The sequence below is a fragment of the Anomaloglossus baeobatrachus genome, chromosome 3 (genome assembly GCF_048569485.1).
Source record: "Anomaloglossus baeobatrachus isolate aAnoBae1 chromosome 3, aAnoBae1.hap1, whole genome shotgun sequence".
NCBI classification, from domain to species: Eukaryota; Metazoa; Chordata; class Amphibia; order Anura; family Aromobatidae; genus Anomaloglossus; species Anomaloglossus baeobatrachus.
Window position 1 is genome coordinate 79,174,959 of NC_134355.1, and position 26,421 is coordinate 79,201,379.

The window sequence follows — 26,421 nt, forward strand, 5'->3', positions numbered from 1 at the left end:
CTGATTAGCGGCCACCTGTGAAGGATTAACCGGTGACCGCTAATCCCCCGAGTGACTGAAGTTTCCCCCCCTCTCTCATACTCACCGATCCCCGATCCCCGGCGTGGCGCTGCACGGCATTCACACTGCTGCGGCGGATTTTACTAATTTGAACAAGCCGGCCCGCTCATTTAACAATCTCGTATTCCCTGATTTCCCCGCCCACCGGCGCCTATGATTGGTTGCAGTCAGACACGCCCCCCCACGCTGAGTGACAGGTGTCTCATTGCACCCAATCACAGCAGCCGGTGGGTGTGTCTATACTGTGCAGTAAAATAAATAAATAAATAATTAAAAAAACCGGTGTGCGTTCCCCCCCAATTTTAATGCCAGCCAGATAAAGCCATACGGCTGAAGGCTGGTATTCTCAGGATGGGGAGCTCCACGTTATGGTTAGCCCCCCAGCCTAACAATATCAGTCAGCAGCCGCCCAGAATTGCCGCATACATTAGATGCGACAGTTCTGGGACTGTACCCGGCTCTTCCCGATTTGCCCTGGTGCTTTGGCAAATCGGGGTAATAAGGAGTTAATGGCAGCCCATAGCTGCCACTAAATCCTAGATTAATCATGTCAGGCGTCTCCCCGAGATTCCTTTCATGATTAATCTGTAAATTACAGTAAATAAACACACACCAGAAAAAAATCCTTTATTAGAAATAAAAAATACAAACATAACAAACATATACCCTGGTTCAACAATTTAATCAGCCCGAAAAAGCCCTCCATGTCCGGCGGAATCCAGGATGGTCCAGCGTCGCATCCAGCTCTGCTGCATGGAGGTGACAGGAGCTGCAGCACACACCGCCGCTCCTGTCAGCTCCACGCAGCTAATGAAGAGAGCCGCGCGATCGGCTGAGCTGTCACTGAGGTTACCCGCTGTCAACACTGGATCCAGTGACAGCGGGTAACCTCAGTGACAGCTCAGCCGATCGCGCGGCTCTCTTCATTTGCTGCGTGGAGGTGACAGGAGCGGCGGTGTCCTCTGCAGCTCCGGTCACCTTCATGCAGCAGAGCTGGATGCGACGCTGGACCATCCTGGATTCCGTCGGACATGGAGGGCTTTTTCGGGCTGATTAAATTGTTGAACCAGGGTATAGGTTTGTGTTTTTTATTTCTAATAAAGGATTTTTTTCTGGTGTGTGTGTTTATTTACTGTAATTTACAGATTAATCATGAAAGGAATCTCGGGGAGCCGCCTGACATGATTAATCTAGGATTTAGTGGCAGCTATGGGCTGCCATTAACTCCTTATTACCCCGATTTGCCAAAGCACCAGGGCAATTCGGGAAGAGCCGGGTACAGTCCCAGAACTGTCGCATCTAATGTATGCGGCAATTCTGGGCGGCTGCTGACTGATATTGTTAGGGTGGGGGGCTCCCCATAACGTGGAGCTCCCCATCCTGAGAATACCAGCCTTCAGCCGTATGGCTTTATCCGGCTGGTATTGAAATTGGGGGGGGACCGCACGCCGTTTTTTTTAATTAATTATTTATTTATTTATTTTACTGCACAGTATAGACACGCCCACCGGCTGCTGTGATTGGGTGCAGTGAGACACCTGTCACTCAGCGTGGGGGGGCGTGTCTGACTGCAACCAATCATAGGCGCCGGTGGGCGGGGAAAGCAGGGAATACGAGATTGTTTAATGAGCGGCCGGCATTTTCAAAATAGTAAAAGCCGCCGCAGCAGTGTGAATGCCGTGCAGCGCCGCGCCGGTGATTGGGGAACGGTAAGTATGAGAGAGGGGGGGGAAACTGACCGACAGACTGTAAGAGAGGGACAGACAGACAGAGAGACTGATAGAGAGACCGACCGACGGACTCGGAGATTGCCGACATACACAGAAATAGAAAGAATGGCCGACATCACTAGAAATAAAAACACCAAACGGACACGGACTATAGGTAGATGCATACGTGTTTACTAACGTGTGTGCACATACCCATAGACTTTCATTGTGTCCACGTGTGCGTGCTCCATGCAGATAACGGACATGCATCCGTGCAAAACGCAAACACATACGGATCACGGACACGCACACACGGACATAATGAAATAACGCACGTGTGACCACAATCATAGATTAACATTGGTACATGTTTGTCCGTGTCTCTGGTATATACGGAAACGATACAAACACGCACGTGTTTCACGGACGTGTGAAGGGGGCCATAGACAGAGTGGAGAAAGCATCCAGAACGCACAAAACAATTGACATGTTACTTTTTAGAATGCAGCGTTTTGACAGCATGCAAATCGCTGTGTTCTAAAAAGCAATGTGCGGATGGAATTTGCACAATCTACATAGATTGTGCTGGGGACGCAGGACGCATGCTTTTACGCTGTGGTGCAGAAAACGCAGTGTAAAAGCATGAAATTTGGCAATGTGCACACACAGCCTTAGACCGAGGTCAGGAGAATTAGATTTAATTCTAACCCGCAGTGCAATAATAAAAAAAATGCTGCAGTGATGCCTAAAGTATAAAATACCTCTTTAATCAGAACTGTTATATTGTCTAGCATTTGGTTTATGTTTTATTTATGTAGGGAAACTATTATTATATTAAGTGTTAGGAAACTAAATGTGTTCATGTGTAGGGCATTAAATTCAAGGGTGCATTTACCACTGCAGCTAAAATCAACTTTGAAACCAAATGTACGGTAACTTAGGCAAGAACTAAATAGACTACTGATGAATGGCAAGTGATTTGTACTGCCTATTTATTTGATTCTTATAACCCTCCTAAGTATTAGTTTGCCATCTTATTGCTACCACTATGTTGTTGGTATTGTCCTGACATCGTACATTGATGAACAAAAGGGTAACAATGTTTTGAGAGAAAAAAAGGAAAGATCCAACACCAAAATTTTCCATAAAAAAATTGAATATGAATATGTTATTGAGGAATATTTCCTATTGAGTATAAATAAATACTATAAATACTATATATACTATTATAAATTCAGAGAGGGGGTGACAAAGACTGAAATAATTTTATTTAATTGAGAAATTATATATGTACAGTATATAAAAACGTGTGGTATGCAGGCAGAAGAAATGTTTGTGGTTGCATATTATGTGATCTGCCTCATTCATGGGAAAATAAATTAATATGTATATAATCTGCTGAATTTATTATTCTGATCATTAAAAAGCTTTTTAGGTATACAAATAGTGCGGCTTTATAAAATTAGGTAGTGGGGTGTTTCTCCAAAAGGGTTAATTTTTGAAATGTTGTTAATTGATTATCACATTCATGTGTGTTTTGTAATAGGTTGGTTTTATATATGGATTTGTTTTTACTTACCTGTATATGCCTATGAGTAAGGAGTCATCTCCGAAACACGTAAGGCGGGGTCCTGATTAGGTCCACATCATGGGACATGTTTGATTGTATCATGTATATGATTTCTCAATAAAGAAGACAGAATTTTTTATGGAAAATTTTGGTGCTGGGCTTTTCTTTTTTTCTATTCAACTTATGGTAGCCAGCCACGTCCGCGCACCTGTGAGTTTGCAGAACTAATGGTGAGCTTTCTCCCTACCCCTGTTTCCTTTGGAGTACATAACAATGTTTTGAACTTTTGAGCTTTGAACATGAGACTACCTATATTTTATAGAGAATCATCTTGGATATCTCATATAAATTTGCCTTCCAATTATTTAGCATATGATTAGTTATTAGTGATAAGCGAACCAGTGCAAGTTCACTTTGGCTTGTTCAGTTGTCTTTTTGATAAAATTTGGTTTGACTTGACCCACTATAGAAGTCATTAATTGGGCAGTTCGGGTGTCCATCCATATGCAGTCAGCACTTCTGGGGAAAGTTGGCGAAGTTTTTGCATTTTTTTTGTTTGGTGCAGACTACATCTGATCACGCTTTTGTTACCCCCAATGCGAACCGCTCAAACACTACATGCAAGTGGCTCTCAGTGGGCTAAGCACTGAGTGTACCCAAGAACAGTGATGCTTGTGTGAGTGGTTTTTATACATAATGCACCCGAACCCAAACTTTATTTTTTTGGCAAAGTCTGTGTTTGGTTCGAACACCAAACCTTGGGTTCACTCATCTCTATTAGTTATGTAGATTCTTGTCATGTCACTGAATTGTTATTTTTGTTACATTGTAATTTGAATTATTTTGATAGTATTTTGTTTGTTGTATTTAGACATAATCCACTTATGGTTTTCGACACTGCCTGAATGTTTCTGGGCATGCTATCGATCAGATTCAAGCAAGTTGCGACTGAAATCTGATCCTAAGTTGCTAGTAAACGTTCCCAATGTTAGTGCATACTGGTCAACTGAGTTGGCTTTGTATACAGCTTTTTCTTCAACTGTACCCACAAATGTTCCATTAGGTTGAGGTTTAGGGACTGTGGAGGCCAATCAAGCACCTCTACTTCATTGTCATTGACCCATTTTTCCCCCAATCTCAATGTATGCTTCAGGTTGTTGTCTAGCTGGAACACTATGTTGTCCTTTTCATTCCCATACTCAAGTTTTCAAAATAACTTGTTTTGTAGCATACTTATATATAGCTCAGTATTGAGAACATCATCCATCCTGGTCAAGTATCCAACACCTTTGTCTGTGAAACAACCCCATATCATCAGTCTTACTCCACAAAACTTGAAAGTTCCTTCCATTCCTCAATCTGTTATTCCCTTTTTCCCTTATTTCTTCCAGACTCATTTGCACCAAAGCCTAATCTATTGTCTTTTATTTCATCACTCCAAATCATTCATTTCCAATGTTCTGCTGTCCACTTTGCATCCTTTTTTGCAAACTCAAGCCAACGCTTCTTATGATGTTTTTGAAGTCCAGGCTTCTTCACCTTTTTTCAGGCCACCATTCCAGATTTGTGCAACATGCATCACATGGTGCTTACTTGGATGTCCGTGATTTCACTATTTTGAAGCATACGAGCAACCTCTACTACCGTGTTTGTCACGCCAGAACTGATAGGCCGAGTGATGAGCCAAGTTGTTGACTCCAATATTTTGCTTGGATGTCCACCTCTTGGCTTTTGAATGGATGGATGTAGTTCATTTCGTAAATTTCCAAGTGTCATGGCACCCACATGATGCAGTTTGGCAATTTTCTTGTCTGACAGACCATTATCTATGAGCTGTCTATGAGCTGGATGATGCTGTTTCTTTTTTCTTGGTAAATCTATTCGTCATAGCTGCTTCTCGATTCAAACCAATGATCTTTAGCTTGGAAATCAAGCTAATAACACACTGGACTATTAGGGAATGTGAGAACAGGTTGTAATTTGTAGTTGACAGTAAGACAACGATTTTTCCACCATCAGGAGCAAAACAGTAACAATGCAGTGACATGCCAATAATCTACATAACTAATCATATGATAAATATTTACAAGTCAAATTCATGTATGAGATAGTTAAAATGATTGTTCATAAAATCATGGTAGTCTCACTTTTGAAGCTGTTATGAATGGTGACATATGGAGCCTGAAATTCAAAAGTTCAAAACATTGTTACCCTTTTTTATGTCAATGTATAAGCAAAACTCAGCCTTCTGCGGGCAAAGGCATCAGCATATTTTCTTCACTCAGAAGAAACTGCAAGAGCGCATGCATAACATTTTACAGGCAATACATATGTAGTGCCCCTGAAGCCATCAGAGAGCTACAAGGTACTGCATTCCCACCAGAATGCAGGGCCTATCCCCTAGGGACTCAGAAGACCAGCCGGTAACAACCAAACATTCCAGATAATCCCTGTTTTCCCCAATTCCCCGCATACACTGTTACCAGGCTAGGGTTGGACCAATGGATGGCCACCTAGAGGTGGAGCCGATCCAGTCCACTAGACGACCAGGTGAGAGCGGCAGACAGTAGACAGAGGAGTTAGAGTCTGAGAGTCGGTGAAGGAGGAAGCAAGTAGAGCACTGACAGGAGTGTGACAGTGACCTGAGGGCCCAGGTGGTTGGTTGCCGGTGGAGTATGGTGGAATACTCCTGGAACCACGCACCAACAGGGTACAGAATCCTAGGTCAGGCAAACGCTCCAGGCAGACCTGATAAAATCTGCACAATGAGGGGACCATCAAGGACCTCACTGACCTTGAAGTTTGAGACACAGTAGCAATGAGAGAACCGGGGACCAGGACCAGAGACTCCGACCCCATAGGATTCAAGCTACCATCATACGAACTGCCATTAAGAGACTACCAGTAGGGGACCCCCAGCCACTCCAAGCCACGTGGACCCACCAACCAAAGAGAGGTGCAGGGGAAAGAAGCCACCAGGTCACTATACCGGTACTGGGATTAAGGGGACCTGCGGTTGAGACCAGTCGGTGTCGGGGGACCAGTTTCCAGCTTACTGTGAGTAAAGGAACCAGTTACACTGCAATCCCTTGTATGGCCTACCTTCTTTCAACACCCATCTACATCACCTATCCTCTGGGGCCTGCTTGCGGAAGGCCTAACATCCAGGGTGCCACTATCACCAACCCCAGTAGTGAAAACTGTGCAGCGGCGGCTCCATCCACATAGCCGCAAACTGCAAGTGGCGTCGCGTGAAAAACTCTTATTTAATTCTCTTGCAAATATACCCCTTTATACCCTTTTTTTTTTTTTTTTTTTTTTTTTTTTGGACCAAAGCTATTCTTCTTGAATCAAAAGTGCTCCAAAGCATCCAATTTCCCTGACAAGATACATATAATACTCTGAGATCTCTTAGAACAGTATCCAACTCATTTCAAGCTTACTAACGCAAAGGCATCCTTAGTAATGTCAACGTGACATCAAAATATATGGCTATGTGTAAATCGGGTGGTAACAAACAAGCTGTTTAATAATATACTGCACTGCCAGATATTTTACTCTTTTTTAAATTAAAAATATTAAGTTTGTGAATTAATATTAATTTTTACATTTACATTTTTTAAAGTATCACATTTTTATTAAATAATATGCCTACTAGATGCTAAACACTACCGTCTGCGTCAGCTACTACTGGCTGAATGGCTTGTGCTGACAGTGCTGCTGCTATTTGCGTTACAGCCTCCCACATTCTTACTATAAGAATGGCAGAATATTGCCTTTATATTACCCCATCTATTGCCACTCTTTCGTTAACCAGATATTTTTTCATGAGTCAGCACTGAGCACGCGCTAGTTATTGAGTGCTTTGCCTTACTAACTTATCACAAAATGAAACCTCGTGCTCCACTGCACTGTGTCCCATCTTCCCCTGCTGGCCTTAAGCATTCGGTATCGGCAGATGTGGCGAGTGAGTGTGTGTGTGTGGCGCCCTGGACTAGCCAGGTCGTCACAGGTAACACACACACACACCCACCCCCCAGACAGTAACATTAGCCAAACACAAAACCCTTGTTGCCTCCCTCCAGGAGCCAGGCAGTTGGCCCCACCCACTGAGGAGTTCACAGGCCTGGAGGCGGGAAAGGGAGCAGTTTAGTTGAGGAGGTTGAAGCGAGAGGAGTGAAGTGGAGTGTCTGGGTTTGTGGCCCAGGCACTGACAACAAGGTTGGCAGACGGTAGTGGCCGTCTACAGGAGTGGTGGATCAACGCGGAACCGTAGGACCAGGGTCGGGCGGTGGCCCGCTGATACCAACCGGGCAGCGAAGTGAAGCTAGCACACACAGGCAGGGCCATCGCACCCCGACTAGGCTTGGAGCCGCCATCAACAGTCAAATCCGAGTGTGACAGGAACCCCAGGGGTTTCCTAACTACCAAAGACCCGTTAGAAGGCAACCGTCCGCACCGTGAGGGTATACAGCCACCGCCACAGGCTAGAGACATCCATACACCGGGGAGCAGACTACCGTTGGGGACCCATCGTAATCAATACAGTACACAAAGGTGCATGGAAAGACAGCCACCATCACCTGTCCGGGGAGAGAGACACTGCAGCCGGCTGCGGGACCCGTCCATCCAGCCGTTTGGTTTACTGGAGACTTTGTGCATCAATTGCTGAGTGAGTACACCCATGCCATCCGGCACCGCGCCGCGCTGCCCCTGCAACCCTGCACCTCACCAACCCTGCCTCCCCATCACACCACCGGGCCCCGGGACCACCAACCCCTACCCACGGAGGGGGAAAACAACATCCCAGCTGCTCCCTACCATCGCTCCCGGGATCCCTGTCATCAGCAGCGGTGGTGCCCATCTTCACCGCAACCCGTGGGTGGCGTCACGGACTAAATATCCAAACAAACCACCCCCTTTTCACTCACGGGCAAGGAGCGCCGCTCGAGTCCCTGGATCCGGCCCACCGCTCAAGCCACCGAGCAGCAGCAGCAGAGCCGGACCCGAGCGTGTGCACTCATCAACATGTGCACAATCTGATGCAGAAGCAGGGGTGAACGGTGTGCAGCATACCTGCTAGGAGCACCCATCGAGGATCGCAGGGTGACCTGGGGGCCATGCAGATGTACGAGGTCTGGTGAGTATGAGTCTCCTGGGAAGAGGAGATCTGCTTTTTGGGGGGGAACTTACCTCCAACTGTGTTTCTCGAAAAATAAGACCTACCTGAAAATAAGCCCTAGCGCTTTTTTCGGGGCAAAAAAAGTACAAGAGTGTCTTATTTTTGGAAATACATGGTATCTCAGTCCCTCTATATCAATTTCTTGTAATGTTAGGGGTACTTTGCACGCTGCGACATCGCTAGCCGATGATAGCGATGCCGAGCGCGATAGTACCCGCCCCCGTCGCACATGCGATATCTTGTGATAGCTGCTGTAGCGAACATTATCGCTACGGCAGCTTCACACGCACTTTCCTGCCCTGCGACGTCGCTCTGGCTGGCGACCTGCCTCCTTCCTAAGGGGGCGGGTTGTGCGGCGTCACAGCAACGTCACACGGCAGGCGGCCAATAGAAGGGGAGGGGCGGAGATGAGCGGGACGTAAACATCCCGCCCACCTCCTTCCTTCCACATTGGCGGTGGAGGCAGGTAAGGAGATGTTCCTCGCTCCTGCGGCTTCACACACAGCGATGTGTGCTGCGCAGGAACGAGGAACAATATCCTATTGGTGCGACATTATGGAAATGAACGACGTGACACAGATCAGCGAATTTTCACGCTTCTGTGCTCGTTCATCGTCGCACCTAGGATTTACACGTTGCGATGTCGCTACCGGCTTTACACGTTGCAACGTCGTTACCGGCGCCGGATGTGCGTCACTTTCGTTTTCACCCCGACAATATCGCAGTAGCGATGTCGCAACATGCAAAGTACCCCTTATCCTCCTAATCCACTAATCCTCACAATCTGTACCATGTCCCCCTGACTGAGCTCTGAATTCCTATCGCCTATCCACATTTGCCACAAAATGACAGAAGTATGTCCTGCTTGGGTTTTGTATTGCTCATCAGTGACCTGTGAACAGTAGCCCCTTATGACTGTCTATAGTGAGAGACTGCAAGACATTAGGGTAAGCCTGCCGGTGTGTACCGAAGGTCATGTGATCCTTCCTCTCTGTCCTATGCTGTATGTAACCAGGTGGGAGCCGTTTCCTTTACAAATTACAAATTATTCGGATAAGCAAACTTCTAAAAATTAGTACCAAACTTAATTTATGTAGAATCATTTCACTCATCTCTACTCAACATTGCTGGAAAAAAGGAGAACAATATTTGAAGGAGACCACCAATTCAAAGCATCCAACCAATCTATCAAATGTAATGTTTGTGGTTTTATCCTTTTTGTAAATCTAACCTTATAAATAAATTACTTTAGCTTGATACAATCAACCTCTTCTGTAATAGGCACTGCGCTAGTCTTGATATCAATCTCAGTACTACATTTACTTCCGCTATATGTGGACCTCCATTTCAGAAACATGATCTTTTTAAAATATTTCATGGTATTATTTTTTACAGTCACAAAGCACATGGTATTAATCATGCTATTACTCATAGCTATGCACTCCACTATGTAGAAAGCCGAAAGAAAATGCTTCTCTTTTACAAAAACGGTGGGGAAAAAATCACGGACAATGGTAAATCCATAAAATGGTGCCCAGCACAGGACGTAAGCGGTGAGGATGCACATCAGCACCAAAACGGTTTTCCTTCTACATCTCAGACGTTTACGGATTTGCTCCGTCTGGAACCCGGGAACTGTTTTAAACCAAAGTTCTCTAGAGATCCTGGCGTAGCATAAAGTCATCGTTAAAACTGGGCCAACAAACTCAATGGCAAAAATAAAAAGAAAATAAGATTTATAATAAATCCGCTGGTCAACTGGCCAAATCTGACCACAAAATATCTTTTCTTGACTGTCCACAATAAAGAGTACAGTCTCCGTGGCAAAGTATGCTGATGGGATGGCTATGAGCAATGAGATAATCCAGACGAAAGCGATCAAAAATGAGGCCGTCTGATAATTCATCCGAGGTTTCAGAGGGTGTACTATTGCCAGGTACCTGGAAGGGAAACAAATATTTTTTAAAATTTGAGTAAAATAAAAAGTAAATTCACAATACACATTTCAGTAGTTTTTATTCTGTGGCAGTTTTGCAAACACAAAGAAAGTTACAGCTAAATTCTACAGCTAGGAACTTGTAAATAGCTTATACTGCTTGATGTATCAACACTAACAAACTGGAGGGTCAAAATATGTGCATTTTCTTAACCTTGTTATTATTACTATCTATATGTCCTTAACTTTTGTAACCCATGATTTCAAGATTTGTTAACTACAAAACCTAATAAAAATCATTTGAATAGGATCTTGTAAATAGCAGTATTGAGGTAAGCGACCTGGACTCTTTGGGAGTATTATCAGTGGGGGTACGGGAAATAGATCCATGTTGTATAAGGCACAAAAGAAAAGACTGGTGGCACTCACCCTTCGTAAAAAAAACCTTCTTTTTTTCATCCGACAATTAAAAATATATGCAGGAAATGTCTGGGACGACGGTGACCGTTTTGTGCACAGCAGCACTTGGTCGGGTCCTGACGAAGCGCCGCAGTGAGTGAAACGGTCACCTCCATCTTAGACGTTTCCCGCATTCCCCTCCTGTATTTTTAATTGTCGGATTAAATGAAGAAGGTTTTTTTTATAAAGGGTGAGTGCCACTAGTCTTTTCTTCTTTTTGCTGGATATGGATTTTTGGGCTGATTGCTAGGTGGAGCACCACACTGTTTGTATCCGATATCAAATGGACTTTGCTTGTATACTTTAAGATACCTAATTGGAGCTGGTGTGTGATAGGTTTTTGGTGCCAGACTTCTCATTCTGTAGATCCATGTTGCACATAACATAGAGTGATATGCTCAAATTAGTGGCATGCATAGAAATAATGGAACCCCAAAGTAAAAGTCCTAATTGGGCTTCCTCTTTCCTTTTCACCTCAAAAGACATATATCTGGCAAAGTAGGAGGGGTAATAGCACATAGGCACAGTCAGAGAAGAGCATACCTCCCAGCATTAAAAGCATCACTATAGCGTTTTCTTTTTCTACGCTGGAATAGTGCTTCAAATCTTAGGGGTACTTTGCACACTACGAAATCGCAAGCCGATGCTGCGATGCCAAGCGCGATAGTCCCTGCCCCCGTCGCAGCTGCGATATCTTGGTGATAGCTGGCGTAGCGAACATTATCGCTACGCCAGCTTCACACGCACTTACCTGTCCTGCAATGTCGCTCTGGCCAGCGACCCGCCTCCTTATTAAGGGGGCGGGTCGTGCGGCGTCATAGCGACGTCACATGGCAGGCAGCCAAAAGAAGCGGAGGGGCGGAGATGAGCAGGACGTAAACATCCCGCCCACCTCCTTCCTTCCGCATAGCTGGCGTGAGCCACAGGACGCAGGTAGGAGATGTTCCTCGCTCCTGCGGCTTCACACACACAGCGATGTGTGCTGCCGCTGGAACGAGGAACAACATCGTAACATCGGTCATTTCCAAATCATGGAAATGACCGACGCTACACCGATGATACAATTACGACGCTTTTGCGCTCGCTAATCGTATCAAAAAGGTTTTACACACTACGATATCGACAGCGAGGCCGGATGTGCGTCACTTTCGATTTCACCCCACCGACATCGCACCTGCGATGTCATAGTGTGCAAAGTGCCTCTAAGTCCCCTGCATCCAGTCTTATACACAATTTCATCTATTTTTCAGCATTATGCTGGTCCCTCAGCACCATATTGTGATTATAACCAAAAGTCAGATATTACTTCACAAGCTCTCAATGCAAGTCTATAAGAGCCAGAAGGAGGTTTTTATAGACTTGTATTGGGGTTCCTCTTTCCTTTCCCCCTCGAAAGACATGTATCCGGCAAAGTAGGAAGAGTAACAACACATAGGCGCAATCAGAGAAGATCATACGTCCCAGCGTGTAAAGCACCTCTATAGCGTTATTCTTTTTCTACGCTGGAGTGATGCTTCAAATCTAGGTCCCCTGCATCCAGTCTTATACACACTTTCTTCTATTTTTCAGCATTGCTCTGGTCCCTCGGCGAAATCTTGTGATTGTAACTTCTGACTGTCCGGAAGTCAAATGTTACTTCACAAGCTCTCAATGCAAGTCTATAAGAGCCAGAAGGAGGCTTTTATAGACTTGTATTGATTTATGACCTCTGGCTTGCTCCATGAAACATTGAAGCAGCCAGCAGGTCACAAACTGCCGGAGACCAACAGGGTAAAAACAGATGAAGACGCTGGAAGGTGAGTATAACACTATAGCAGGGAACTTAAAAATTAAAACATCACTGCAGTTGTAAAATAAATTAAAAAAATCAGATTGGTGCTTTAAAGACAGGGAGAAGGAAGTATTGCGGCACAAAGACAGTAATTTTGCCCCTACAAAGTCCATTAGTGTTCACACTCACTACAATTCCACTTTCACATCCCCCAAAATGCCCCACAAAAAGATACCCTCATAGTGAATTTGACCACACAAATTGTCCCTACAGTGCACCCCACACATAGTATGTTGTTCCCACAGGGCACTAAAACACTATAATACTGCCACAGTGACTTCAGCACAGTACAATGATCCTCACAGTGACCAGCACACATTATTATGCCACCAAACAATGTCTGCAACACAGTTTGATATCCCCACAGTGACCCTTAATTCAATGTAATGCCCTATACAGGTCTCCAACCCAGTATATTACCATTTACATTTTTGCAACTCAGTATGATGCCCCTAAAATGCTTCCATACAGCATGATGTCAACATAATTTTCCAGCACAGTATGATGGCTCCCACAGCTCCCACACTGTATCATGGCCCCCACAGCTCCCCACATGATGCCCCACAGCCACCCACAGTTTTATAGCCACCACAGCCCAACAAACACAGTATCATAGCCCTTTCAGACCCCATACACAGTATCACAGGCTCCCACAGCCCTTTACAAAATATGATGACCCCACTTTCCCATTGCTACACAGTATCATGGCACTCAAACAAAGTATTAAGGCCCCATAGCTACCACATACAGTATCATGGCCATCACAGACTGCATCACTGCCTGCACAGACTCCTACACAATATCATGGCCCCTCCCCCCTCCCCCACATCTTATCATAGCTCGCAGAGCATATTATGGCTCATACAGTTCACCCCACACAGTATAATGGCACCAAGGACACCTTACATGATCATGGCCCCCACAGCTCCTAAAACACAGCATCATGACCATTACACACTGTACCATGGCCACAACAGCCCTCACAAACAGTATTGTAGCCCCCACAGTCCCCCACATACAGTATCATGGCCTCCAGGCACTCAACACAGAGCATGATGGATACAAAATTCCCACACACAGAGTATTTTGGCCCATACAATCCTCCCACACAGTCTCATGGCCCCCAAAGTGCCCCACACAATATAGTGACATAATAGCCCCTGACAGAGTATCATGGCTCCCACTGTTCTTCACACAGTATCATTGCCCCCACAGTTCCCTACACATAGATGTAAAATACCTCTGAGTAGGCCTTCTTCTTGAGTAGGGTTTGTTTATAATTGCAAAAGCACACTTAAATGATAATTTTTTTTAATTCCTCAAAAGGACCTCAGTGAATAACTAAATGTTCCCAAATTACATACTGCATCACTACATTACTGAATGCGGTTTTCTCATCTTCTTGGCAAGAGTGCACTGCTCCCCTGCATCCCAGCGTCCTGCTTGTTGGAGGTGGCCGTGGGCTCTTGCTTGATTGATAGTTCCAACCAGCATCATTGCCATACCGCAAGCTCAGCGCTGCATCAGAGGAGAGCGATGGCATTGAAGCTGGCCAGATTCAACACTCAGCCAGCTTCAGAGCTGCTATTACAAATTATATAGAAAAGTAAAGTGCAAAGTTGCTTGTTTTAAAAGAACTTTTCAATTTAACCATTTTTGATGATGAGTCTGACTTTTTACACCCTTTAGAAATAAGTTGCCGCCCTGGGGTTTGGGTTGATGAGTCGGGGCTGCAACATAGAATAATAGCTACAGGGAAATGTTTGGCTTTTCATTTTCTTCTTCGTGTTTTTTTGCTGCAATTTTCAAAAAACTTTGTAAAATTATGGAAAAATTATGTATTTGTTTGCCATCATTGCAGCAAAAACTTCAACAGACCCATAATGTGTGAACAAACTCTTTATTAGGACGCTCATCTGTGTTAACTAGACCACTGACTGTGCAGAACTCTGGACACTTATTGAGCTTGGCTTTGTAAGATCAATTTTCTGCAGAGCGCAGCAGTCAAGATGACTTTTTCCCTGGCTACTGGTCATTGTGCAGAGTGCAGCAGCTGATCTTTGCACAATGTTGGTAGCAATAGTCGGAAAAGGGGGCACCCTCTGAAAGAGTACGCCCAAGGTAGTCACCATCTTTTCACTACTGAATGGGACATGGAGTACACATATTATGTAATTGATGGGACTCTGTGCAAAACAATACTGAATGCATGAGATCTGCCATTGTGTAATTTTTGGATTTTATATTTTACATTAAAAAGTTTAGACAAATGGTATCATTTTTTAGAACTTCATAAATTTTTACAACCTTTCCCATTGAAGCATTGTAAAGGCTGCTTTACATGTGTCGATTTCTCGTGCGATCGCATTTGCATTTACATGTGTCGATTTCTCATGCGATCGCATTTGCGATCGCACCCGCCCCCATCGTTTGTGCGGCATGGGCAATTTCTTGCCCGTGTCGCACAATGCTGTTTCCCCCGTCACACGTAGTTAACTTCCAAATGACCTCGCTGTGGGCAGCGAACATCCACTTCCTGAAGGGGGAGGGACGTTCGGCGTCACAACGACGTCACACAGCGGACGCCCAATAGAAGCGGAGGAGCGGAGGTGAGCGGGACGTAACATCCCGCCCACCTCCTTCCTTCTGCATTGGCGGAGGCCGCAGGTAAGCTGCAGTTCATCGTTCCCAGGGTGTCACACGGAGCGACGTGTGTTGCCTCGGGAACAATGAACAACTGGACGTTCGATTAGAAAATGTGCGACGTGTCAATGATGAACAAGAAGGTGAGTATTTCAGCTCGTTCACCGTCGCATGTAGCTGTCACACGTTACAATATCACTAATGATGCCAGATGTGCATCACTTACGACGTGACCCCGCCGACATCTCGTTAGATATATCGTAGCGTGTAAAGCCCGCTTAAGCCTTATGAACCAATACAATATTCCTTATTTTGCTTATTTTGCTCTTGACAAAAAAGCATTAATATTTTACAATTTATAACCAAAAACCTTTTTCATCATCATGATCAAACAAATGTTTCAATGAAGTAAAATAACAAAAACTAAAATAAAAAGTAGTATTACATTTTAACATTGTGCGCTGTCAGATACAGCTTTGACAAGTGAAAATTGTTAGACGCAGCCGCTTGGACAAGTGATCTGTTATCAAATGATAATGTGACCGCTGGCATCAATGCAAACAGCTGCAGCACAGCTGTGTTCATTGCATATAAAGCAGAAGAGTTGAGAAAAACAATTCGCAGAACCCTGGTCCAGCAGCCAAGTCAGTACGTAGTGGCAGCTGGACCGGAGCACTGCAAACTTCCAGCTACCTGAAAGACGTTCTGGGCACCTTTTCTGGTTAGAATGGCCTGGTGACATCACGACATGGGTAGCATGAAGTACTTTGGATGCCGTTAGGTAGTGGAAAGTTCATAGTGCTCTGCCTACCTGCCTGCCATCGAGAATCAATGTAGCTGTAAGACCAAGTTCCTGAAAAAAATGTGCTCTATTTTAACATACAGCATTAATGAGTGTTAAAATATGGTTTCTACCTCCTCTTGAGTCTGAGAGCCATGCTCCCAAGTCAAGGTTGCATTATTTCCTATTCAGATATTATGCTAAAAATGCAAAGCGTTTTAGAATAAAGATCATTAATAGCTGCTGTAAAAACATGTGCCAATGGTTATTAAAGGGACTTTGTCAGCAAGTGTCTGCAATGTAATCTGAAGACAGCATGCTGTAAAAGTTAAGACAGAAAATTCAGCCCTGTGTGTCTTATCTCACAATCCTTCTTTGTTTACCTGCAATGTTCCTTTAAGCCTCTTATTTTTATCATTAGTGGGTCTCAGCAGTGCGTGAGCTCTAGTCTGACTCCGCTCCCTTCTGTGACTAGCAGCTTCTGTCTATAGAAATATACACTGAAAGCCTGATGTGGGTGGTGGCAGCTGTCAGCACAGTTACATACAAAATCTAAAATCTTTCACTGTGTCAGAATGGCTGCAGCCAGTAATTTAAGTGATACATCATTGAACTCAGAGCCTCTTTGCCTACATCATGCTGCTCTCAGATGAGGTAGCAAAAACTTGTTGACAGATTCCCTTTAAGGGGTCATAGGTAAACATTACTAACTGAATGATCATGTAACTTAAAAATTTGGAGTCGCTTAGCGTAATAGCATGAATTGATATACATAATGTATTCTATATATAATATACATAATAATGCAGCCTAACATTTGATTAAAAAAGGGAAAATACTACAAAAAAACTGTAAAACAATCAAAATGTTTTTTAAATTGGTCAGTAAAGTATGAAGGTCCAAAGATGTAAAGCAGCAAATGTTCTATCAAGAGCAAAGGAGCCTGTTTTTATTCTGTTTAAATGACCTTGAATTATTTTTATGGATCAAAAGTAAAGTAATCTTGTAAATGACAATATTGCTAGTAATTCCATTTTGCTATTCATTAGGCATGAATGCTCTGTTCATCTCATTGCTTAAAATACTGAATAATGCTTCCATTTACTTTTCCAGCTAATTACCCTGCTCACTGTTATAGCAAAAATGAATTAGGGTAGAGGTTCAGTGAATGGATAGAAAAGGAAGGAACAGAGAAATACATATAGGTGGTGAGGTCAACCTGAATTTTTCATTTTTTATGGACAACTCATCCAAGTATATTAAGATTTTTTATGGACAAAATGAAAGACTACAATGAATAATAAAGATTAAAATTCATGTCTGTAGCTCAATATATTGATTTGAGTTAGTTGAGCGAATCTCAAGAAATTCAATTCATGAAGATTTGCTCAATAAAAGGGAAACATTAGATTTTCATCAAGTAAATTGGATGTGAACTGAATTTGCCAGGAAGATAATAAATACAGCTTATACATCTCTCCTGGGCTCTATCAGTACCTGTCCTGCCTATGTTGGTCCTCTGATCGGTTCTTTTCTCTTCTTCTATCAATATCTTTATTATGGTCCTCCAGTCACTTTGACTTGGTCTTCCATTAACTAGGCATTAACTAGGCATCATGCCATCACATAGGGTACAATTCATCAATGACATGGGCTCTAGTGAACGGAAAACCTAGATCTTAAGGTGGTGTCACACATAGCGACGACGACAACGACGTCACTGCTAAGTCACCATTTTCTGTGACGTAGCAGCGACGTCCCATCACTGTCACTGTGTGAGACATCCAGCAACGACCTGGCCCCTGCTATGAGGTCGCCGGTTGTTGCTGAATGCCCTGCTTCATTTTTTGGACGTTGCTCTCCCGCTGTGAAGCACACATCGCTGTGTGTGACAGCAAGAGAGCGACGAACTGAAGCGAGCAGGGAGCCGGCGTCTGGCAGCCTGCGGTAAGCTGTAACCACGGTAAACATCGGGTAACCAAGAAGACCTTTCCTTGGTTACCCGATATTTACCTTAGTTACTAGCGTCCGCCGCTCTCACTCTGCCAGTGCCGGCTCCTTGCTCCCTACACACGTAGCTGGAGTACACATCGGGTAATTAACCCGATGTGCACTCTGGCTAGGAGTGCAGGGAACAGGGAGCCGGCACTGGCAGAGTGAGAGCGGCGGACGCTAGTAACTAAGGTAAATATTGGTTAACCAAGAGAAGTGCTTTCCTTGGTTACCCGATATTTACCTTAGTTATGCTTCCACGCGTCACTGCTGGCTGGGGGCTGGTCACTGGTTGCAAGTAAGATCTGCCTGTTTGACAGCTCACCAGCGACCATGTAACGACGCAGCAGCAATCCTGATAAGGTCAGATCGCTGGTCGTGATCGCTGCTGCGTCGCTATGTGTGACACCACCTTTAGTGGCCGGAAAGTCCGGAATAAAGATAGACAACTGATAATAGAAAAAGAATAGGCAACTGAAGGATCAACGATGGTCAAGTACAGGGAGGTCAAAAGAGAGGTGAGATTAGAATGATCTTTTTTAACCACTTTCTGTCCCTCTATAATCAAGTGAAATGTTCATCATTTTGCTGGATTAATTTGCAGGGAATTGGAAAAAACTTTGGATTCTAGTGAAAAAAAATCTTGTGAAAGGTTCAAGGATTCACTATCTCCAAGGATTATAACAGCAATGAACCTAGTCCAGTGACACCAGCTTAAAAAAAGAGCTATTTCTTTCATAGTTACTGGGGAAAAAAAATGCCCAATTTTATGAACTGGCCACGAATTTGGTGATGGTTGCAAATGCTTCATAAAATATTTATCTGTCGGCTCATAAGGCCACGTGCACATATTGAGTATTTGTGAGTTTTTTACCTCAGTATTTGTAGTCAAAACCAGGAGTGGAACAATCAGAGGAAAAGAATAATAGAATCAAATATCCAACGTCTGCATTTTTTACCCACTCCTGGTGTTGTGTTACAAATATTACATAGTTACATAGTTACATAGTTACTTAGGTTGAAAAAAAGACCTAGGTCCATCTAGTTCAACCTTCCTCCACCAGTTCTACATTTAGTCACTAAGTCATTTATAACCAACAATGTTTTGTGTACTGAGGAAATCATCCAGCCCTTTTTTAAAAGCTGTTATAGTATCTGCCATTACTACCTCTTGTGGTAGGGCATTCCACAGTCTGACCGCTCTAACTGTAAAGAACCATTTCCTAATTAGGTGTCGGAATCGCTTTTCTTCCACTCGCAGTGAGTGCCCCCTGGTCCTTTGTACTGTCTTTGGAAGAAATAAGTCATGTGCCAGTCCTTTATATTGACCACACATGTATTTATACATATAAATGAGATCTCCTCTGAGACGTCTTTTTTCTAAGCTAAACATATCTAACTTTTTCAACCTGCCATCATATGGGAGGCTTTCCATTCCTTGTAATAGTCTAGTTGCCCGCCTTTGAACTGACTCTAACTTCTGAATGTCGTTTTTAAAATGTGGAGCCCAAAACTGGATCCCGTATTCCAGATGTGGCCTTACAAGTGATTTATAGAGGGGTAACTAACAATACGTTGGGATCACGGGATCTAATCTCTCTTTTTATACACCCTAAAATCTTGTTTGCTTTAGCAGCTGCTGCTTGACATTGAGTGCTGCTGCTCAGCTTATTTGTAATGAGAATACCCAAGTCCTTCTCCTGTTCTATAGTCCCGAGTTTACTTCCATTTAATGTATACGCAGCTATAGGATTACTCCGTCCTAGGTGCATTACTTTACATTTATCAACATTAAATCTCATTTGCCAAGTATCTGCCCATTCTGACATCTTATCCAGATCTTTTTGTAATATTGTACTATCCAGGTCAGTTTTTAATATCCTACATAGTTTGGTGTCATCGGCAAAGACTGACACTGTACTATCAATCCCATCCACAAGGTCATTAATAAAGAGAGTAAAAAGAATCGGTCCAAGCACAGATCACTGCGGCACCCCACTGCTGACTATAGCCCATTTAGAGAATGTACCATTTATGACTACTCTTTGTTTCCTATCTTTTAGCCAATTCCTTACCCAGTTGCATATTGTGTCCCCTAGTCCTTGCTTCTGGAGCTTTAGTATAAGGCTATTATGTGGTACAGTATCAAATGCCTTTGCAAAGTCCAAATAAATCACATCAGCTGCATTACCAAAATCCAGGTTTGAACTTACCCCCTCATAGAACCCCAACAGGTTGGTTAGACACGACTTATCTTTCATGAATCCATGCTGTTTGTCAGTTATCATATTATTTTCTGCAATATATTTTTGCATGTCATCCCTTAAAATGCCCTCAAAAACTTTGCATACTACTGATGTCAGGCTTACTGGACGGTAGTTGCCTGGATCTACCCTCTTACCTTTCTTAAATATCGGTACCACATCAGCAATCCTCCAATCCTGAGGCACCAAGCCTGTTACAAGTGAGTCTAAAAAGATGAGATACAGCGGTCTGTCGATTACGGAGCTCAATTCCCTCAATATTCGTGGATGAATGCCATCTGGCCCTGGGGATTTGTCAATGTTTAATTTACTCAGACGTAGGCGTACTTCATCTTGTGTTAAATTAATTATATTGGGTGGTGGACTTTGATTTTTCACTTGTTGAATGATCCCTGGTACAGTCAGTTCCTTGGTGAATACAGATGAGAAGTGCCTATTTAATATCTCAGTCTTTTGTTTGTCCTCTATAACTAACTTGTTATTATATTTTAAGGGGCCGATACTATCCTTTGTTTTCTTTTTGGCATTAATGTATTTATAAAAGATTTTGGGATTTATTTTAATGTCATTGGCGATTTTTGTTTCAGTAGCTAATTTTGCTTGTTTGATTTCTTTTTTACATTTCCTATTGATATCTTTATACTCCTGCAATGCTATTTCTGTATTCTCAGCCTTTAAGATTTTAAATGCCCTTTGTTTTTGTTTTATTATACTTTGTACAGTCTTATTTATCCATAGTGGTTTCTTTTTATTCCTGGACATTTTATTACCAGAGGGTATACGTTTTTTACAGGACTCTAGTAGTATATCCTTAAACTTACCCCATTTATGTTCGGTATCCCCAGTTATCATGACTTTTTCCCAATCTACACATTTAAGCTCTTCCCTTAATTTGTTGAAATCAGCTTTCCTAAAATTCCAGGTTTTAGCATTCCCCCTTTGAAATGTTCTATTGAATATTATGTTGAAGCTTACCATATTATGATCGCTGGTGCCCAAGTGCTCCCGGACCTGTAGATCTGAAATTGTATCCGGTCTATTTGACAGGACCAGATCTAGCAAATTATCTCCCCTGGTCGGTTCACCTACCATCTGAGAGAGGAAATGGTCTTGAATGGTAGATAAGAACTTACAGCTTTTAGCAGAACCAGAAGATTCTATGTCCCACTGAATGTCTGGATAGTTGAAATCCCCCATAATAAGAACCCGATTATTATTATTAGCTGCCTTTTCAATTTGTTCCAGCATTTCACCCTCTATTTGTTCAGGTATGTTAGGAGGCTTATAGCAAACTCCAATTAGCATTTTTCCATTATTCCCCTCCCCATGTACATTTACCCATACTGACTCTACATTGTTGCTGTTCCCCTCAATGTCATCATACAACACAGGTTTTAGGTTAGATTTAATAAATATACACACCCCACCACCTTTTTGGCCTTTCCTGTCCTTCCTAAATGTACTATAACCCTGTATGTTTGTCACCCAGTCATGGCTTTCATCCAGCCAGGTTTCCGTAATGCCCACCACATCATAATCCATGGTTGACAAATACTGAGGTAAAAAAAAAATCACCAAATTCTCAAGCTGTGTACATGGCCTTAAAGGGAACCTATTACCAGATTTGCCAACTATAATCTGCGGAAACCACCAGGCAGCCTTTATATGCTGTATTGCAGCATACTGTATAGAAGAGCTCAGGCCGCACACTAGAACGTAAAAATCACTTTTATAATACTCACCTATGGTACGTTCCGGTCCGACAGGTGTTGCTGCTCTCCGGTCCAGCGCCTCCTATCTGCTGCGATTGCCGACCTCCTTCTACCCAGCCCAGTATAGATGACATGCTCTATTTCATCTACACAGGCTGACATTGCAGTCCTGTGCAGGTGCAGGTGCAGGTGCTCAGGGCAGATCAAAGTACTGTAATGCGCAGGGACGAGGAAAGGAGGTTAAAGACCCTTAGCACTCCAATCCTCCAACTTCAAAAGCCCACAATCTTGTCTGGAAGAAAATGCTGCCTCCACTCTTTATAATCTTATCTTTCTCCTCCCCTGATCATTCTTACATCCCTGTAATGTCGGCTGCATGAGATGGAATTTCTAGCCTTCACATTCCATCTCCTTTTGTCCCTCCTTATTGTCTGCCCTTGTAAGAGCATAGGCTTCACTTTCCTTCTGCACAGGTGCAGGCGAGTCACTGGTACATGCACTCCCCTAAGTACACTGGTAGCAGCAGTACCAGTGACTTACCAATACTTGCGCAGAGGGAAAGGGAAGCCTACATCTTTAAAGAGTAGACACTGAGAATGGACGAAGGGAGATGGAGTGACAGTTGACTAGTGGTGAGGCCCTCTAGGAGTGAATAGGGTTTGAGTAAGAGAAGACAGTGTCAGGGCCAGTTAGGGAATCCAAAAGGTCTGGAGGCTATGGCTTAACCTAGTGGGCTCAGCGAAGTGGTCCTGCGCAGGTGCACGTTGATCTGCCCCAAAGAATTGTAGTGCACCTGCGCATGACCTCAATGCCGGCGCATGTGTATGACGTAGACGCGTCATGCACCGCGGCTTCAGAATAAGGAAACCAAGATGGCCGAAAGGGGACGCGCCGGTCCTTGAGAAAGGTGCCACCCATCATACTGCTGTGCACCAGAGCGACCTTCTAGGTGAGTATTATAAAGTGTTTTTTATGTTATACAGCAGAACCTGTGCTCTTATATACAGCATGTTAGAATGCTGTATATAAGAGCAGTGATGGTGGCCGTAGCTTATAGGCCCCAAAACTGGTGACAGGGTCCCTTTAAAGGCTATGTTTACACGATGCATCTTTTACTGCGTTTTTGGTGCATTTTTGATGTCACAAAGATGTACCTAAATGCATGTGTTTCCTTCTCCCAGCAAAGTCTATAAGATTCCTGTTTTGCTGTCAGCACAGTGCATCTTTTTTTGGCTGCATCTTGGCTGCGTTTTTAAAGATGCAGCCAAGATGCACCATGTTGATTCTTTTTGCGTCTTGGAGAACTGGCAGATAAATCCCCAGCTGACTCGAGGTCGGTGGGAAATTGATCCCTGGTATTTGGCTAGATGCCAGTCTCCATAAAGTCAATGGGGACCAGAATCTGGCGCAAAGTGGTAGGAACAAGCGCTTTATACTTACCAAATCACCAGCATGGCTATCACACTGCTCCCGTGACCAGTCATTCACTTCCCGAGCCGCTCATTAGATTCATTGAATATGCTTCCCTCGCCCACCATGGCTGTGATTGGTTGTAGTCAGACGCGTTCCCATGCTGAGTGACAGCTGTCTGACTGCAACCAATCACAGCCATGGTGGGTGGGGTATATATCGTACAGTACAATAAATAAATAATAAAAAAATCAGCGTGCAGTCCCCCCAATTATGATACTCAGCCAAGATAAAGACTCACAGGTGAGGGCTGCTATTCTCAGTCTGCGGCCACCCACATTATTGGGAGCCCCCCAGCTTAAAAATATCAGCCAGCAGCCGCTCGAAATTGTGACATCAATTAGATGAGACAGTCTCGGGATTTTACTCAGCTCATCTCGATTGCCCTGATGCAGTGGCAATCGGGGTAATCAGGAGTTAATGGCAGGTCATAGCTGCCACTAAAGGCCACTTTACACGCTGTGACATTGCTAGCGATGTTGCTAGCGATAGCATCTGCCCCCGTCGTTCGTGCGTCACGGGCAAATCGCTGCTCGTGGCAAACAATATCGCAGGTACGCATCACATGAACTTACCTTCCTAACGACGTCGCTGTGGCCGGCGAACCTCTTTTTTAAGGGGGGCAGTTCGTGCGGCGTCACGGTGACGTCACACAGCCGGCCACCAATAGAAGCGGAGGGGCGGAGAGCAGCCGCATGAACGTCAATCTCACCTCATTGCCGGAGGATGCAGGAACGCTGTTGTTCGTTGTTCCCAGGGTGTCACACGTAGCGATGTGTGCTGCCTTTGGAATGGTGAACAACCTGCGTCCAGATCGAGCAACGATATTTGTAAAATGAACGACGTGTCAACAATTAACGATTTTGTGAGTATTTGGGATTGTTAGCGGTCGCTCGTAAGTGTCACACACAACGATGTTGCTAACGAGGCCGGATGTGCATCACAAATTCCGTGACCCCAGCGATATCTCGTTAGCGATGTCATTGCGTGTAATGGGGCCTTTAGTCCTAGATTAGTAATGGCAGGCGTCTACCCGAGCCCCCCCCTTCACTAATCCGTAAGTGAAATTAAATAAACACAAACATCGAAATAATGCTTTATTTGGAATAAAAAACAAAAAAGCACCTTCTTTCACCACTTTATTATCCCCAACACAACCCTCGAGGTTTGACGTAATCCACACGAGGTCCCACGATGCTTCCTGCACTGCTACATATTTAAAGTTCACAGCAAGCACCATAAAACAGTAGAACAGGACTCCCCGCTGTGAAGTTCAGGCCCCAACTGAAGTGAGCCACTCGCACAGTGGTGATGTCACTCATGTTAGCTGTGGCCACCTGTGACAGCAAATCCCCAGAGTGACGTCCCTTCTGATCACGCTGCTCACTTCAGTCACTCGGGTGATTTGCTGTCACAGGTGAAAAACTCCAGCTGTGGCCACGGGTAACCTGAGTGACGTCATTGCTTATCACGCGGCTCACTACAATTGCTGCGTGCAGTTTTGTTTTATGGCATTCGCTGTAAGCTTCATATATGTAGCAGTGCTCGAAGTGTCGTGGGACCTCATGTGGATTACGTTGGACCTGGAGGGATGTTTGGGAGGTTAATAAAGTGGTGGAAGTGGAAGAGAGTTCTTTTTTGTCTTTTATTTCAAATAAAGGATTTTTTGGATGTTTGTGTTTAATTATTTACAGATTAGTGATGGCGGGTGTCCCAGAGACGCCTGCCATAACTAAGCTAGGGCTTAGTAGCAGCTGTGAGCTGTTATTAACCCCTTATTACCCCAATTGCCACCGCACCAGGGCAATGGGAAGAGTCGGGAATTGATGGATCTTATGTATGCGCCCCTTCTGGGGTGGCTGTGAGCTGCTCTTGTTAGGCTGGAAAGGGCCAAATAACGATGGCCCTTCCAACCCTAATAATAGCAGACCCTAGTTGTTTGCTGTACCTTTGCTGATTTTAATAAAATGGGGGGACCCCATGTCAATTTTTTTTTTCAATAAATCAAATAATTAAAAAAAAAAGCATGGGATTCCCTCTATTTTTCAGAAACAGGCTAGGTACAGCACATAGCTGAGGTTTGCAGCCTGCAGCTGCTGCTGTTCCTGTGCTGGATATGAAAAATGGGGGGACCCCACATCATTTAAAAAAAAAATGACAAAAAAAACCCAGCTGGCCAAGCTAGCAATCCCTCTATCAAGCTATTGTGTTATTTCTTTCTATTTATTCTATATGTTCTTTCTTATTATCTATTCCATGTTCTTTCTATTTATCTATTATCTATCTATCTATCCTCTATCTATTCTAGCTATCTATCAATTATCCAATCCTATCATATTCTGTTTCTACTTTAAAAAACACATTAACAAAAACGCAGAAAAACGTCATGCGTTTTTGGGCCACAAGCTTTTTCTGAGACCACAGGAAAAAGATGCAGTCAAGATGTACTCAAGATGCACTCAGAAAAAAGATTCAACGTGTGAACATAGCATAAATAAAAAAGTAAAAGTAAAGTTATAAAAATTATAAGTATTAAAAAAATTGGGGAAAATAAACAACAAAAAAATTATTCCAATAAATATATATATTTATGAAAAAAACAATAAAACAAAAAAACTAGACATATTTGCTATTGCTGCGTCCGTAACAACCCGAGCTATAAAACTTTGACACTAGTTAACCCCTTTAGTAAACACTGTAAAAAATAATTAAAAAAAATCAAAAACTGTTTTTTCATCATACAGCTGACATAAAAGTGGAATAAAACACGATAAAAAAGTCATATATAAATAAAAATGGTACCGCTGAAAAT

General features: G+C 43.6%; 1 protein-coding gene across 1 annotated transcript in view; it reads right to left on the minus strand.

Moving 5' to 3' along the window:
* Positions 1-1,773: 1,773 nt before the first annotated feature.
* The window catches only part of PROKR1 (prokineticin receptor 1), a 55,645-nt gene continuing 30,997 nt past the window's right edge, over positions 1,774-26,421 (minus strand). Inside the window, exon 3 of the mRNA XM_075339274.1 lies at positions 1,774-10,461. Within this exon, the coding sequence (XP_075195389.1) occupies positions 9,765-10,461 (697 nt within the window). The 3' untranslated portion in view covers positions 1,774-9,764. The remainder of the gene's footprint in view (positions 10,462-26,421) is intronic.